This window comes from Atta cephalotes (assembly GCF_000143395.1).
Source record: "Atta cephalotes unplaced genomic scaffold scaffold00075, whole genome shotgun sequence".
Taxonomy (NCBI): domain Eukaryota; kingdom Metazoa; phylum Arthropoda; class Insecta; order Hymenoptera; family Formicidae; genus Atta; species Atta cephalotes.
Window position 1 is genome coordinate 761,359 of NW_012130139.1, and position 16,503 is coordinate 777,861.

A 16,503-nucleotide genomic window follows, 5' to 3' on the forward strand; every position below is an offset into this window, starting at 1 on the left:
CTCTCTCTCTCTCTCTCTCTCCCCCCTCCCCCTCCTCTCTCTCTCTCTCTCTCTCTTTGTGCTTCTCTGTTCACTGTGCTCTCTATTCTCCCCTGTATTTTCCCTCGCGACTTTCAAATTTACACCAGTAAAAAAGGATGAAAAGTCAATAGTAGTCACTTCAGGTACATTTCCCTCTGCATGAGATCGTAAAATTCAAGAAGCGGGATACATGACGAAACTATTATATATATAACTATATATGTATTTTTACTGAACTATTAATTTCTGTTTGAATAAGTATGTCTTTCATAAGTTATTATCATCTTCGTATAAACTTACAGTTCAATTATTATTATTTATATACTTCCTAATAATTCTTTGCCAAATTATCGTGTGTCTTATTTAAATGCCTATTATATTTAATAGACTTAATTATTTTTATAGAATAGTTTTTTACTTCAAATGAGTTTACGTGCGTAAACTCATAAATGTAGAACATTTGTATTTAACCAGATTACATTATACGATATAAAGAATTTTAATTATAAACTAAGTATAATTAAATTTCATCGATCATATCTTTTAGTGACACGAACGATTATTATTTATAATTATATTTTACGCACGACAAAATTTTGGCATGAGAGATTGGATTACATTGGTCATTAAAATTGATTAAGCTTCTCAATTCCTGACGCGACGTCGTCCTTACGGTCATCGATTGTTTCGAACGTTATATACCCATCACGCGTTCCACGTAACTGTTCCAGATCATAGACGGCAACACGAAGACAGAAGTGAGCAATCGCAAAGACCCGGGCGTTTACTGTGGCGAGTCCGAACAGCCGCAGACCTTCATCAGTGAGACCAGCTTCGTGCGGGTGATCTTCCACGCGGACAACTTCACCGATCAGACGTATTTCAGTTTTGATTCGCGTGCCGAGCCGCAGTTCGAGGTGTATCTCAGATACGGCCAACACCCGGAGCTCTATCCGAATCGTCGTGGCGAGGTCGTACCAGGCAGTTACTGCGAACGTGTCTTCAAGGACTGCCGGCTGCAAACGTGCTACGTACAGAGCCCGGCTTATCCCGGTATTTATCCCCGCGCGTTGCACTGCAAATATCGTCTGAACACCCGACTGCCCTTCATCAAACTCTACATCGAGAACGAAGAGTTCAACATCGACGGTCAACGTTGTGAAAATATCATGACATGTCCGATGCGGCCGATCAGTTCCGGTTCGGAGCACTGCCCGTATGATTATATACGTGTGTATGATGGTAAGAACGAGAGTAGCCCGGTGATCGGCACTTTCTGCGGTATGGGCAAATTTCCATACAGCATCATTGGTACCAGTGAGGATCTTTACGTCGAATTCGTGTCGTCGCCGGCTGGTCCGTTGCTTAACACTGGTTTTCATTTCAACGTCGGCAACTGGCCCGGTCATGTAGAGACTGCGGGTGTTAAAAACGGCAGTTGCGACTGGCTGCTGAACAGTGAATCTCTCGTGAGTGGTAACGAGGGTATCTTTCTATCAGTTGCGCACTGGTACCCGCCACACACCAGCTGCACCTATTTGCTACGCGGTCGACCCGGTGAGATCGCTCGTCTTTATTTCCCCAGCTTTCGTGTGAATCGTATCGAGTCGCCGATTCAGCCCTATGATGGCGATTGCGGTGAGAGCCTGACGCTCTATGACGCTGACTGGCCGGACGATGCTCGTATTATCAAGACCTTCTGCGACACTTTCAGCAAACCAATGGAGAAGCACGACTTTGTCTCGACGTCAAACGCTCTATTCGTGCGATTCGAAAGTAAAACTGGCAGTTACTCCGGCAGCTCGCTCTATTACTGGGCTCACTATGACTTCTTTAATGCGACGAGATTCGGCGAGCCCACGCCCGGTACCGAGTGCGATGAAGTATTCGCATCGTGGAAGACGCGCTCGGGTCGTCTACGATCGCCATTGAATACTTTGGTTTATAAACGACCGGGCGACCCACCCGCTGATCTATCCTGCACCTATAGCTTCATTACGGATAAGCGGCTGTACGCGCGCGTGATTCTCGTGATAGAGTCAATTAACTTCAAGGAGCATCCGTACGCTCAATGTGGCCATTGCTGGGATAGTCGAGTAGATCGGGTGATCATTCGGGAACCTAATCCAGATGGTATCAAGGGCCACTGCCTTTGTCGGATCAACAACAACGGCACTCCGGCGCCCACGAGCTCACCGCCGGCACCGCGACCGCCTGTTCTCAGAGTCGTCTCTCGGGGTGAAAGATTGGATCTGAAACTGTTGGTGGACGGTGCGCACGCGGCTTCAAGTTATTTCAAGTGGTCCGCGCCACTCTTTGAGGCAAGATACGAGTTCGCGCATAGTCCTTTATGCGGACCGGCGCTTCTGCCACCTGCCACCGACGGTGAGATTGAGTTTCCGCATTACGAGGCACTGGGATATGTCACGCCACCCAGGACCATCAAATGTATCTGGGAGTTGCGGGTGAACCGTGAGCGCGATCTCTGGCTGCACTTTGACAAGATTAAATTTGCATCGCGCTCCTGTGAAGACGGCAAGCTCGAGATCTTCCTGCCGGGCAGTGCCGAGCCATATCTCGGTATTTGCGGTGAGAACGTCAGCTATGTGAGAGAGATGCCAATCATTTCAGCGGCGCATATCACACCGCCAATAGATCATCAGGCGCCGAGCGGTGATGTCATCGAGGAATCACCCGCTGTGATCATACAGTTTACTGGATCCATGGCACCAGCCAGGGCGGCCTTCAAGATCGCATGGACCGAACTCTTTCATCTACCAAGAGACGGATCTGGAGCTCTCAACACCGGGAAATTAGAGGACTGCGGCTTCCAGTGTCCTGGCGACGCGGGATGCATTCCGTTAAGATTGATGTGCAACGGCGTGGTGAACTGTCCCAGTCGCAGCTTGCCCTTGCCAGGTATCCTGAATGGCACCTTTTACGAGCCGGACGACGAGTCAGTGGAGACGTGCGGTGGTCCTGTCAGTGGTAATGGCGGTGGTTTCGCTGGACCCGCTGGCTGGGCTGGCGCAGGTTTAGGCGCCGGTCTCGCCATTCTTTTGGGTCTGGCGTGTTTCATCGCCATGTGCAGGCTTTGCAGAGGACGATCGCGCTCCAGGGACATACATGTGCCCTATTAAGAGGCGTGATCGTGTCTACTTCTGCGGGTATACGCACAAATTCGGAGAACACAGAGGTCTAAGAAACGAATTTATCACGTAGTTAACATTCTTTCTTTATACTCGCATGTATGTATGTATATTTGTATATACATAGATGTGTATAAACAAATCTTTATTCCTGGAGAAACATTGCAAATATAACGAGAGAGACATTCTTGTGGCGTTTTAATTTTTTAAACGTCGCTCAAATGTCTTTGAGCCGTATCAGCATTGCTAATTTGGTTAAATAAATTTTATTAGTCTCTAACTATATCATAGATAAGATTATAATTTAGAAAAGAATAGAATTCCTAAGGCAAGCTTAACCTGTCGAGACCGTTGGTGCCCTTGTGTTTCAGACCTCTGTGTTGTTTGAGAAATCGATAGAAACGGTCGAGAAGCATTCTCCTTCTCGAGACTCATTGAGGTGTGTCAGAAGATGTTTTTCCATACTGCTCCAAACGACAGATCCAACATTACAAATAATTCTCTCAATGTGATGTTTCCGGGTCTAATGAACGTCGAGTTTGCTCATTAATTGCGAGAGGTCGATTCCGGATCTTTACTACTCTGTTGTATCGCGGTGTTCAAGTATTACTACCGTCTGTCAACATCGATCGTCCACCCCACGTTCATTACACTGTCGGTCTTCTATTTACACTCTTTACGTAACTCTAATGATTCATACATTATCCTTCCTCTTACAGCGACGACGAAATTCTAAGCAAAGCTGTATTTGTCACTGCCGCATTATACTCGTCGTATTGTCATCGCGTCTTCTCTATCACACTGCCATAGACATAGAACTTCATACATAGCTCTCATCTCGATCGTTCTCATATGTCGTTTGCGAGAACTATCGTAGATTTGTGGCGATCGGATTATTTCTGTCGCTGACTGTACGGGCGACGATAACTTCATTTCTAGCGATAGCAAGATATCTATGAGACAGTAGCTTCAATGATATGTAGAAACGTTTTTATACTTTTATTATCTCGTTTCTCTAATCTAATTATAGAATCTCATCGAATAATCAGCATCGAAGTCTGACAATAATAAGTTCGAAACAATACAAAAGGAAAAAAACTGATTATACATGGATTAGATTAAGTTAGATTAAGTTTTAAATGAGGTTACTATTGTTTTTCAAAAATATTAGAATAATTAAGTAATTCTATATTATAATATATTAAATGTTTTATAATTAAAATTAATTATGTCGTGTTATATATTACACGTAATAATATATTTGTGATTCGTTTGTATATTTTATAATATATTTGTGATTCGTTTGTCAGGTGGCATTATTGCTATCTCTAGAAAATCGTACGGAATAGCATGGATCCTTAATTTCCTTTGTCGCTCGTACAAATGCAAATCAGCGAGCCGATCGTCGTAGATTCCGACTTCGGGATATAGTCCTTAGCGGTTGCTCAAAGTTGTCCTGCTTCGTGAATTCTCGAGAGAAACTCGCGTCGCGAGCAAGATACAATTAAATTGACTTAAAATACAGCGGGAACGACGGAAATTGATAGTACTATCCAGTAATTGTGACTTTTGACGGGTCGTGACACGCCTTGTCGATTTAACATCTTGAGGTTCGGCGTATCGAATATAATACATATATACATATATCGAATCCATTGCGAGGTATATAATCGCTCTAGTGTCCATATTGGAGAAAGCAAAAGGGGAGAAGAAACAGAAAGTGAGAAATGTTATGGATTCGCCGATTCGCAAGATGTCTGGACTCTATGACACCGAATGAGCGTGCCTACTAAAATATGCAGCTATTATGATGCATGTGATCGTCGACAGTGCAAACAGTTTGTATATAATAAGGCAAGGGTTAGAAGGAGGTTTGTAAAACCAATTGCTTTTTAGAAATAAACCGGTACGTTAGGTGAAAGAGAAATAATTAAACAAAATAAATAAGAGTAAATAAATAATGCGTTGGCGAGACGTCGGGTAAAGTACCGGCTATCGTAGCGATAAGGAATCCTGTTAATCCGATACTCCCGTTGGTTGGACCTCCTCCTCCTCCAGGAGGGCTATTATAATTAGAACAAGAAACAGACTCGGAAACTTGGCCCGCCGCCCCCGGGGCTGCCACGCTCTAAGAACGATGTTTGCTTGTATATAGGGAAACATTTATGTAGGTTTAGCGACAATCTCAATAGCGGATATACACACCCACATGGATTCACATGACACGCATACAACCGAGCGATGCGGATTATTAAGCGCATTATTAACAAGCGCAGCTATCTTTAATCGACGATATAACGATTATCTTACTACGACATGTAATTGCGATAATAACAATTATCATGATTACTATATTTTTTACTAATAAAGAGCATCCTTGGAGTCAAGGAAAGAGGTGGGTTTCTTTATATGTACTTAAAGCTCTGAATCCCTTCGACAAATCTCAGAATCCGGATTCGGTGCGCGACGATGAATTAAAAGCGAGAAGGATCGTTGCCGAGAGCAAAAATTACAACGTGAGATCGTTACGTTCAAGATTTACGAGTCTGCTCGCTGGTTAAGTGCGGACCAATTAAGGCGGATGCAGTTTTGGGCACCGCCATTCTTGTCGATGATTTACACGGTAATAATTTCTCGCCCGTCGTTTTAGCGTCGTTCGTAATTTTGATCTTTCGCCTTGGAAAATTCTACCGTGACGCATAATTCGATTTATTTTTCGTTTCATTTTTCGTTTTATCATGTCGATTTTCCTTGCGCATCGATTTAAACTTACTCGCAATCGAAAAGCCTGTCTTTCGCGATAAATTCCTGGACGAATTTGGAGCAAATACGCGACGCTGCAAACGCTTTCTTTCACAATGCGCTTTGGAACCTGGAATTTTCTCTATTGTGCTTTGTTTCGGTGCTCGAGACAAAAGAACACGCGATAACCATGCTGGACCTCTTCGCACCTATTAAATGCCTTCTACAGAAAGAATCCGTTCGTGTCGACAATGTCGTCTTCAGACTACACTCGCGCATCACCGTTCTTCTACTGCTCGTTTGCACCATTCTCGTAACTGCTAAGCAATACATCGGCGAACCGATTTCTTGCATGACCGATGCTTCCATCGGTACGAATTCCGCTAACCTTTAGACCTCAAGTGTGTGAGCATTTGGGATTTCAAATTCTTACAGAAGTTGTGCTCAAGAAATTAATCGTAATAATTGCATTTATAAATCCTTTCTAAATATCTTTCCATATGTACACTGAGAAAAAGAGTCTAGTAATCAGAATCTGGTTATCAAATGTCGAATGAAGTAATGTCAATCAAATGATTAGTTAATATAACCAAAAATAATTCTTTTTAATATTTCGTAATTATTACTGAACAATTAATTATTATATTTGATAATACTTATTAAATATTTAGAAAAATAAAATTATTTTTAGTTATATTAACTAAACGTTTGATTGAAATTATTTCATTCGACATTTTTTGGTAGATATTACTAGATTCTTTCTTTAGTATGAATATTTAATTATTGCTTGAGCAAGAGAGTTTATTAATGATAATTGATCATAATTCATGATTTGACATGTTGCTATGGTAGACAAAGATCCCGTAAATGCGTATTGCTGGATCTACAGCACATTCACGGTATCCCGACATCTGAAAGGTATTCCTGGACGGGGTGTAGCCAGTGCTGGTGTAGGACAGGCCCTTCCAGGTGATGAAGCCCGTCATCATCGATATTATCAGTGGGTCAGCTGAATTTAGAACGTTTACGATATGGATGAGGAGATAATCGATACAATATAGTTGATAAACAGTTTGTTGATGGAAACATAGAAAATATATTTATTAAACTATATATCGGAAAATATACGTATTATTTAAATAAATTATCGGTACTAAAGTCCTCATGTATCCATCGCAATTCTGTCAAATATTTGCTTTTGTTATAAAATTTTGTACAAGTTACATTTTCTCGCGAACCTTAAATCAAATCTCCGATAAAATCAAGTTATGAACTCAGCCGAAACACAAAGTTTCTTTATTGACTTGTACCCTTCAAGGCCAAAAGCTCAAGAATTTTTATGCTCGATATAAAAGTTCTCCGAGAGACTTCTACTTCCGTTAGACTTCTCTGGGAAATTCTCACCGAGGAAAGATCGACTCGGAATTCGTCAAAGGCATCCCTAAATTGTTTTTCGATGGGGCACTCTGAAAAATTGAAAGCGAACGGGAGAGAAATGCGAGGGAGAGAACGCGCGTGTGCGACGGAATTGGTCGATCGCATAAGTTCCGTATGGAATGCATACACCTACATAGCGCGTTCACGTACGCGAGATGCATGATAACGGCTGCACTTCGTTCCGATGGTCAGATCGCTCTCTCGACTCACCAGCGCATGCAGACGTATTGCGCGAGCGTGAATGAAATCTGAAACGTGAACGCGTGAATGTGAAGGAAAACATCCGGAAAGAGGACGGAAGACGGCGCGAGGAAATGGAAATAGAGATCGCGCAAATACTGGACCGTTATCCTACATCTTTATATTGCGCGATTCGCATCGTGAAAGGCAACGCACAGTAGTAGAGATTTCCTATGAAATCTTTAGGTTTTCCACAATAGAAAAATATTTAGTCAAATAATAAATTAAATATTTTCTGCTGAGCCTTTTGCAAGGAATAAAATAATTTTTGAAATAAAAAAATTTGTCTGCATAATTATACACGTTATGTTCTACGATATCTTTGTTTCTTTTTAATTTCCGACGATATATAGGAGACACAATATTATATTTGTTATCTCTGTTAAAAATTCACCTTTCTTTAAAATGAGGAGAGATAAGATAAATATTTTTTAAATAAAGATTAATTTAAGAAAAATCAAAGGAAATAAGGATGTAATGTTTATTAGGTATGCTTCGTTCTCGGCTTACAAGCCATTTCTTTTTATGTGCCGCGCGCGTTATGGGGCGTCTGGGAGAGAGGCACCATAAGTCTTCTTTCGCGGGATCTTGCGTCTCCCTTTCTGAGAGACGTCTGGACCGAAGAGAGGAAGCAGCAGCTTGTCGAATATTTCACCAAAACGAATCTGCACAGTCACAACTTCTACGCCATGCGTTTCTTCGTGTGCGAGCTCTTGAACTTCTTAAATTCAGTAAGTATAATTCCCCTTCAGTTTAGAAACGGAAGAGTTTCTGCGGAAGGTACTTAAGGGATCTCGATCGGCCAACCGGGATTATGACGTCAGAAGCGAGGAAATTGCACGGAAATAACTGTGAATAATTGATTTCTGGATTCGATAATGAGTCCGGGCTAACGAAACGTGGTCGAAACTTTGCTTCGAAACGAACCCGATATATCGCACGAAAATATAACTCGAGGGCCCTTAATGTATAAAATATAACCATTTCACTTTCTTTGCGATTCAGCAAGTAAAAAAATCAACAAATTCATGCAATCGTTAAGATTCGACATTTATCGATTATTTTTATGATTATTAATTTTAAGAGTACTACAGAGAGAGTTAAATTAACGAAAAACTCTCGATAAAATCTTTCATCTATCCTATTCAGATAGGACAGATATATCTGTTGGATATATTTTTGGAGGGACAGTTTAGGCGATACGGACCCATGGTGAGCGCGTTCCTCGCCGAGGAAAGTCCTCACGAAAGGATCGACCCTATGGCGCGACTGTTTCCGAAGGTAACGAAATGTACAATTCACACATTCGGACCCGCTGGTTCCGTGCAAACTCACGATGCTTTGTGCGTACTTCCGTTAAACGTGGTAAACGAGAAGATCTTCGTTGTTCTCTGGTTCTGGCTGGTGTTTCTTGCGGGCGTCGGTTGCCTCGCGGTAATCTATAGGTACGTAAGTTCTTTCAACGACTGCGCATAATTCTGATTACAATGTCAGAAACATACTCCAACAATCTATAAAATCTTATTCTACGCAGGAATATTATAATATTTTGTATTCATCAATTTTCCATCACTTTGTGCTACATTTACGAATCTTGCATTATTTATATTTTAACCCTAGAATGCAGTTGCTATTGAGTGATAAAGTATGTTATCAATACGACATAAATTTTGCGTACAAGAAAATAGGTCACTCTTGATTAATGTAACAAGTTTCATACATTTCACACTTTTAATGACAAAATATTTATAAGTACGAATAACCCAATAATTAATTTATTAATTAATTTATTAATTTATTAATTAATTAATTTATTAATTTAAAAGGAGAGAAAGAATAAAAACATTATCAAATTGGAAATTAATCTGTAAATGGAGTGTCCAATGTCTCCTCATAATCACTTACTAATAATAAATATATAATAATATAAAACTGTTTAAAAAATTGAAATCACTTATTTCTGTTATAATATTAATCACCAGGGAGTTTAAACTGAGATATAACACGGACACAATTTTTTAAATCTCCGCTTGTCCTAACTTTTAGCACTTTTAGGATATCATATTAATTTCCTAATGATGACTGAAGGTATAGCTTAGTTTTTAATAATATCTTTCTTACTTTTACTTAAAGTTATGTATCAATAGCATTCTAGGATTAAAAAAGAACATTACGTAGAGCTGTTAAAAATGGTATCGTCGGATCGATATGCAATTGATACAATCCTCCTCGCAGAATCATAGTGTTTTCTCAAGCTTGGGCAAGAGTGTATCTTCTACGAGGTGCAGTTCGCAGGCTCGAGAAATCTAAAGCTGAGCGTGTTGTACGAGTATTCCATTTCGGCGATTGGTTCCTATTGCACCAACTCGCACAGAACGTCAATCCTATCGTATACATGGAGCTGGTTAACGAGATAGCGAAAGCCTTCACGACTAAGAGTTTCGCGGACTTTATCTAGATCCTCTCGACCTCGCCTAAGTAGCATTACGCGGAATTCAATTTACGAAGCTCAAAATGTTCTTATAAGATATAAACGTTCGATGAGTATTCTGATACAATATTTTACAATAAAAATAAAGGGATAAATGTTTAAAAAAAAAGATGTACTGTGCGATTTCAATAAAGATGATTAAAATCTTATAAAAAGATTTTTTTTAAATGTCTCAAGTTATTGAATTATATACCTAAATAAATGTATTCGAATTGAAATTATCGTATTTTATTCTAAGAGGTATTCAAGTTATTAAGATTTAACATCCACTAAGGCGTACGAATTTCTTTTCGACAATTCAATACCGATGAACAATACGAGCAGATACGTCGCGGTGTGAGTCTTTTGTTCATCAACGTTACATTCAATTGTCCCGAAACAGAAGCGGAATTGAGATACTCTCTTCTCGCTCGGCATGTATCCATGGGAACGCAAGTTTGACTCAACCAAATTACTCGAGTTACGGGGTTCTTAGGGTTAGGGACTTCATCGGAATTATTACGAGTCTCGTCGCGTATCGGAGATCTTTTGCGCTCTCGACCTTATCTCACGGTGTGTTCTCGCACTTCCCCGTTTTCCGGAATACGTGCGCGTTACGCATTTCCAAGGTAACGGAAACAGACGACGACGAAGAGTTTTGATTTCATCGTCTCGCTACACTCACGGGTTCGCGTATCGTGGTGAAGAAGAGAATTTGCAAAGTCAAAGTTAAACGAACATGCGGGAGATAGTACATCTTCAGGCAGGCCAATGTGGCAATCAGATTGGAGCAAAGGTATATTTCAAGTCCTTGAATAATTCTCAGATATAAGTCCCATCCAGTCCAATGCGAATACACGAGAGCTTAAAGTAGAGTAAATAAATATACTTATCCAAGAAAATTGAAACGAAAAATATTTATGTATAACCTTGAAATATGTTACGCACACGTAAAAAAAAATATCAATTGTATATATCGAATTATCGAGAAATTCTTGAGAAATTTTTATTCGAATGAAATATTTCTTTCTCATTACAACGATCACAGTTTTGGGAGGTGATCTCGGACGAGCATGGGATCGATCCCACTGGCACGTATCACGGTGACTCAGATCTGCAGTTGGAGCGAATAAATGTTTACTACAATGAGGCGACAGGCGGTAAATACGTGCCACGTGCGATTTTGGTCGATTTGGAACCTGGGACAATGGATGCGGTTCGTTCGGGACCGTTCGGTCAAATATTCCGACCAGACAACTTTGTGTTCGGGCAAAGCGGCGCAGGTAACAACTGGGCCAAGGGACATTACACCGAGGGCGCCGAACTCGTCGACTCTGTCTTGGACGTCGTTCGCAAGGAGGCCGAGAGCTGCGACTGCCTCCAGGGATTCCAGCTCACACACTCGCTGGGTGGTGGCACTGGTGCCGGCATGGGTACTTTGCTCATCTCCAAAATACGCGAAGAATATCCTGATAGAATCATGATGACTTTCAGCGTGGTACCTTCGCCAAAGGTATATTATTCCATGAATGAATTTAATTTTCATTTTAATTTCACAGTCATTCTTTAATCGCTCTTTTCTGTTGAAATCAGAAATTCAGATCTCTTTTCGGTTCTATGATTTCACGATTTTACGATTTCACGTCTAGTATGATTTTAAAGGAAATAATTTTGACGTACTCTCTATATTCACGGACGAAATCTTCATTGACTTTCGGAAACAATACGAGATCGGATTTCACGTCAAGAGAGTTACGTTTCGAATTTCCATGTGTATCGGGAATCATCCGCGGAGCGTGTCTCGCTGCGGCGCAAACATGAAAGTCTTTCTGATGCGCGCAGGATAAGGTACAATGGATGCGAGACAAAGCACCCGCCAGGAACCGACCTTTTGTCCTTAATAGGACAATACTGAGCGCGTTGCCAGCATACAATACTTGTACTCTCTCGTTTGTGTATTCATGTTTGCGCGATACGCGAGCGCGACCGATACCATACGTTCCACGTCAGCGTTTATTCTCGCCTCCTTCCGAAGGTATCGGACACCGTAGTCGAGCCCTACAACTGCACTCTCTCGGTACATCAGCTGGTGGAGAATACAGATGAGTCCTATTGCATAGACAATGAGGCGCTTTATGATATCTGCTTCCGGACTCTCAAGCTGACCACGCCAACCTATGGTGATCTCAATCATCTCGTCAGCGCGACCCTGAGCGGCGTTACCACTTGCCTGAGATTTCCCGGCCAGCTTAACGCAGACCTAAGGAAACTCGCCGTCAACATGGTCCCCTTCCCGCGTCTGCATTTCTTCATCCCCGGCTTTGCCCCTCTAACTTCTAGGTCTCATATTCCCAAAGAAAACTAATTAAATTAAGGGAAACTAATTATTAAATGGAGCATCAGTACTATAAGAGTCGATGTCATATCGCTATTTTATTTAAATGAAATTTTCTAAATTGCAATGCAATAAGATCAATGTAATTAATTAATTAATTAATTATTTAGAGGAAAATTTATTCGCGTACGTAATTTTCTGGCTTTCTTGCTTTCGACGAAATTCTAAAATAATGTAGGAAATTAGACAAATGAGAGTTCGGTGCAGTACTTAATGGACAAAAATATAATTTATATATACATAAAATCAATGATTGTGCATCTCATTTGCCTAATTTTCTACATTATTTCAATTTCGAGAGTCCGTAACTAATAATTCTTATTAAGTCTAAAATGATATTTTAGAGGTTCGCAACAGTATCGAGCACTCACGGTACCCGAACTTACTCAACAAATGTTTGACGCGAAAAACATGATGGCCGCGTGCGACCCGCGACACGGTAGATATTTGACAGTGGCCGCAGTATTCCGTGGCAGAATGTCGATGAAGGAGGTGGATGAGCAGATGCTCAATATCCAGAACAAGAACAGCAGCTATTTCGTCGAGTGGATACCGAGCAACGTGAAAACTGCCGTTTGTGACATACCCCCGCGGGGTCTGAAAATGTCCGCGACTTTCATTGGCAATTCTACGGCTATTCAGGTTCGTTTGCCGTTTGGTTGTTGTCAAACAAAGAGAGAATTCGACTGTGAATCAATTAAATTTTCAATCGATTTCTCAGAGTTGCAAATTTTCCAAAAACAAATTATCCGTCATTCGGTTCGTTAAATGTATTACTTAAAAAGCAGAAAGGACTAATTATATCGAAAATGTAATTATTTCTGCATCACAGGAGCTATTCAAGAGGGTATCGGAACAATTCACCGCGATGTTTCGACGCAAGGCGTTTCTGCATTGGTATACTGGCGAGGGTATGGACGACATGGAGTTTACCGAGGCTGAGAGTAACATGAACGATCTCGTGTCCGAGTATCAACAATACCAGGAGGCAACTGCCGACGAGGAGGGAGAGTTTGATGAGGAGGAAGAGGGCGAGGGTGAGGAGAAGTGAAGATCGTCCCCATCTCCGGAAGATGTTTATCGAGTGCTCGCTACACCTGCTGCTTCCTTTCCGCTCTCGTCGCTTCTTTACGTAGTTATCGTCCCACCCTCGTATCTTCTTAGAGTGTAAAATAATATGTAGCCGAGCCAACGTCGGCCGACAGTTTGTTGTTCCTTGTCTTCCGCGTGTCTCCCATCGTCGAAAGTATATTACGTGCACAAAATAAAGAAAGGAAAAAAAAAAGAAAAAGAAAGAAAAAGAAAAATAAGAAAAAAGATGAGAAAAGAAAGAAAAAGAAGCTCCTGCTCCATTTTCCCGCGTAAGAAGCACTCATTTCTCTCGCATCCTCTTAACCACGTCTAGAATAGAATGACGAAAACGGAACACTCTCTCACTCTGGGGTTTGCGCGTGGTTTCCGGGTAACCTCCGGTCGCTACGGAGATAATGCGAAATGTACGTATCGGGGAAACGTTTCCTGTTTTCTCTCCTTCAAGTAAAACACTACGCGCAAGCACCACTGACGGCGCTTGCTTACCTTCGGTTGCATATTCCAAGTCAAAGAGAGAAGGAGAGAGGAAGAAGAACACTTTATACCTTAATTAAAAATTGAAACCGATCTCTTCTTCACTACGCGTTTTGTACATTTCAAGCGGCGTACTATTCACAATATTCCTTGTTACCCAGCAGCAACGCATTCATTATATGCTTCTCGCAATTAAATTTATTATGTTTTATTCTCGCTGTATTTCAATTTTAATACGCGCTTTTAATTTCACGATTACTTCTATTAATTTTATTAAATGCTATTTTCATTCGCGGAATAACGGCAACGGTCTCCGTTTAGCCGACTAAAAATCACTCGTCGATTTATTTCGGGATACTCCATTCTACGCCTGGGAACGATTCTTTTACAATTCCCGACGCCGCGATAACGCGCCGTAATAAATCGCAGCGGGGCGCGTATCGGAGGCTCGTACATCACGTCCGGCATCACTGCCGATTGCCGGTGCCGACATTGCCGACGTCGTACAATCAGCCACATTCTCTCGCATTCGATCAGTCCTTGCGATCGAGAACATTATTGGCAAACAATAATTGCACAATTGCCGAGGCGAGAACTTGTTAAGCGACGTGATGTCACGCATCACCTGAATGTCCAGCGAAAAATGAGGCGATCACTCACAGCGGGAGAAATATCGGCCAATATTACATCGGAGATTCGAAATCCCCGAGATGGAAGCGAGATTCCGGAAGGATTTTCTCACCCAAACATTTTTTTAAAAATACGTAAGAAAATGTAGATTGCATACATACGTCTACTATTGCGTCAAGCTTACTGCGGTAATTTTATGATATATTGCTTTTTTTTTAAGAAACTTTTTAGAAATAATTTGAAGGTTTGTCAGAATGTAAGCTTTTGCGGAGTTGCATGTCCGCATTAACCTAACGTGAGGGCGTTTACGTAACCGCCACAGAAATGTGTGCGAGAATGGGCGGGGAAGTCGGACACTCCTTGGCCGAGCACACGTTTGGTCCACACACGGAATGCTAATGCTAATAATGCAGACGCATAAACTTGGGATTTAGATCACGGTGTTCTAGTTTCCGTCACCGGGTGTGTTGTTTCCCGCCGTGCGGTTTCTCGCGATCTTGCATCTTCTTCTCGGTTCTCGTTAACGACCTCGGTTGCGAACGACTTTATATAATGGCGTTATGAGAAAAAGAAAGAAAACAAGATAAGCGTGATACTTACGCGGTCTCCTGTCATCTCATACGAAAGCGGACGTGTTTACAAACGTTTATTGCTGCTTGTCATCGACGTCGATATAGAATAAGCAAGAGGACTTATTTAACGGCGGTGGAGCTGACGTTGTTCGATAAGCAAAATAGAACAATAACTAAAAAGTACCATGTATCATATAAAACGCGCAGGATTCACGGATTAACGGATTAAATTTAAACTCTTTCGGTTTAAATACAAGGTGTCCAACTTCTCGCGACTTATTTTTTGCAATGACGAATTTCTTCAATTTGGATTCGAATTTTTTTCAGTTTGATTATCATGGGAAGTCATCGGGGATTTATATCGTAGTTTTCTTTAGCCTCGCGTAAATAAGCTTTAATTAGGATTTTATAAAATTAATTCCGTCTAAAATTATAAAAGGACGCATTAATAATAAATCCATTTGATGGATGCCCATTTCTACCATAGTAGATTAACTTTAATCTTGGTTCGATTACTTATTTTTTTTTTAATTCTTAGAATTAGAAAAGGAAAAGTTTTAAATCGAAATAAAAATTTAACTACATTGGTAGAAACGGAGGTTTAATTCGCAAAAAGATTTTTTTTCAAATCATTTATATCTCGAAAGTTATCGGTATTTCTCGCCAAGGAAAAATCAATTCCCAACTGATCGAGGAATTCGTTAATTTAAAAAGAAATTAACATTCGATAAGCGAGACACTCTGTACATACCTTTGTACATATTGTGCATCGTCATTCAATTGTGCATTGCTCTCTCGTCGGTAGTTGGCCGTCTTTTAAAAATCGATCGCCTGCGGGCCCGGAGGCAAGAGACAGTGGACCGTTTGTCTTGCAGCGACATTTTGCGTTTCACGTAAAGAGAATTCGCGTATATACAATATACACAGCACGTCGTAACGTAGATATACACTTGCGATATACGTACATCACGCCGATATTTATCTTCGTTAGCCCCAATTCGCGATCGGTCTAGGCGTGCCTCGCGGCTGCACGTAAGGGTAGATACCGTAGATAGTAGATACCGAGGCGCGCAGGCGAGTTAATCGCATCGTAAACCATTAGGGTTGGTTACAAATGGCCGCGCAATGCGAAAAAAAAAGACCAGCGAAAACGGAAGAGGATATATAGAATTGCCCGTTTAATTCCGATGTATAAATGCTAGCTCGTTAAAATAAACGGAAAATTATTCGTGTATGTGAATAAAAAAAATTAGTAGTAATTCTATCTCTGTAAAATTTATT

General features: G+C 41.0%; 3 protein-coding genes across 3 annotated transcripts in view; all 3 read left to right on the top strand.

Moving 5' to 3' along the window:
- Window positions 1-3,161, top strand: part of LOC105624316 — an 8,533-nt gene extending 5,372 nt beyond the window's left edge. Inside the window, exon 4 of the mRNA XM_012205674.1 lies at window positions 753-3,161. Coding sequence (XP_012061064.1) covers window positions 753-3,161 — 2,409 coding nt within the window. The remainder of the gene's footprint in view (window positions 1-752) is intronic.
- A 2,941-nt stretch (window positions 3,162-6,102) lies between these two features.
- Window positions 6,103-10,047, top strand: LOC105624317 (innexin inx2-like). Its single transcript, XM_012205675.1, has 6 exons — window positions 6,103-6,283; window positions 6,765-6,916; window positions 8,078-8,181; window positions 8,218-8,320; window positions 8,739-9,034; window positions 9,825-10,047. Exons 1-6 carry the CDS (start codon window positions 6,103-6,105, stop codon window positions 10,045-10,047), a joined length of 1,059 nt encoding a protein of 352 aa, XP_012061065.1.
- Window positions 10,048-10,798: 751 nt separating this feature from the next.
- Window positions 10,799-13,505, top strand: LOC105624273 (tubulin beta chain). The gene is made up of 5 exons (XM_012205632.1): window positions 10,799-10,855; window positions 11,108-11,572; window positions 12,095-12,399; window positions 12,799-13,096; window positions 13,287-13,505. Exons 1-5 carry the CDS (start codon window positions 10,799-10,801, stop codon window positions 13,503-13,505), a joined length of 1,344 nt encoding a protein of 447 aa, XP_012061022.1.
- The last annotated feature ends 2,998 nt before the right edge of the window (window positions 13,506-16,503 follow it).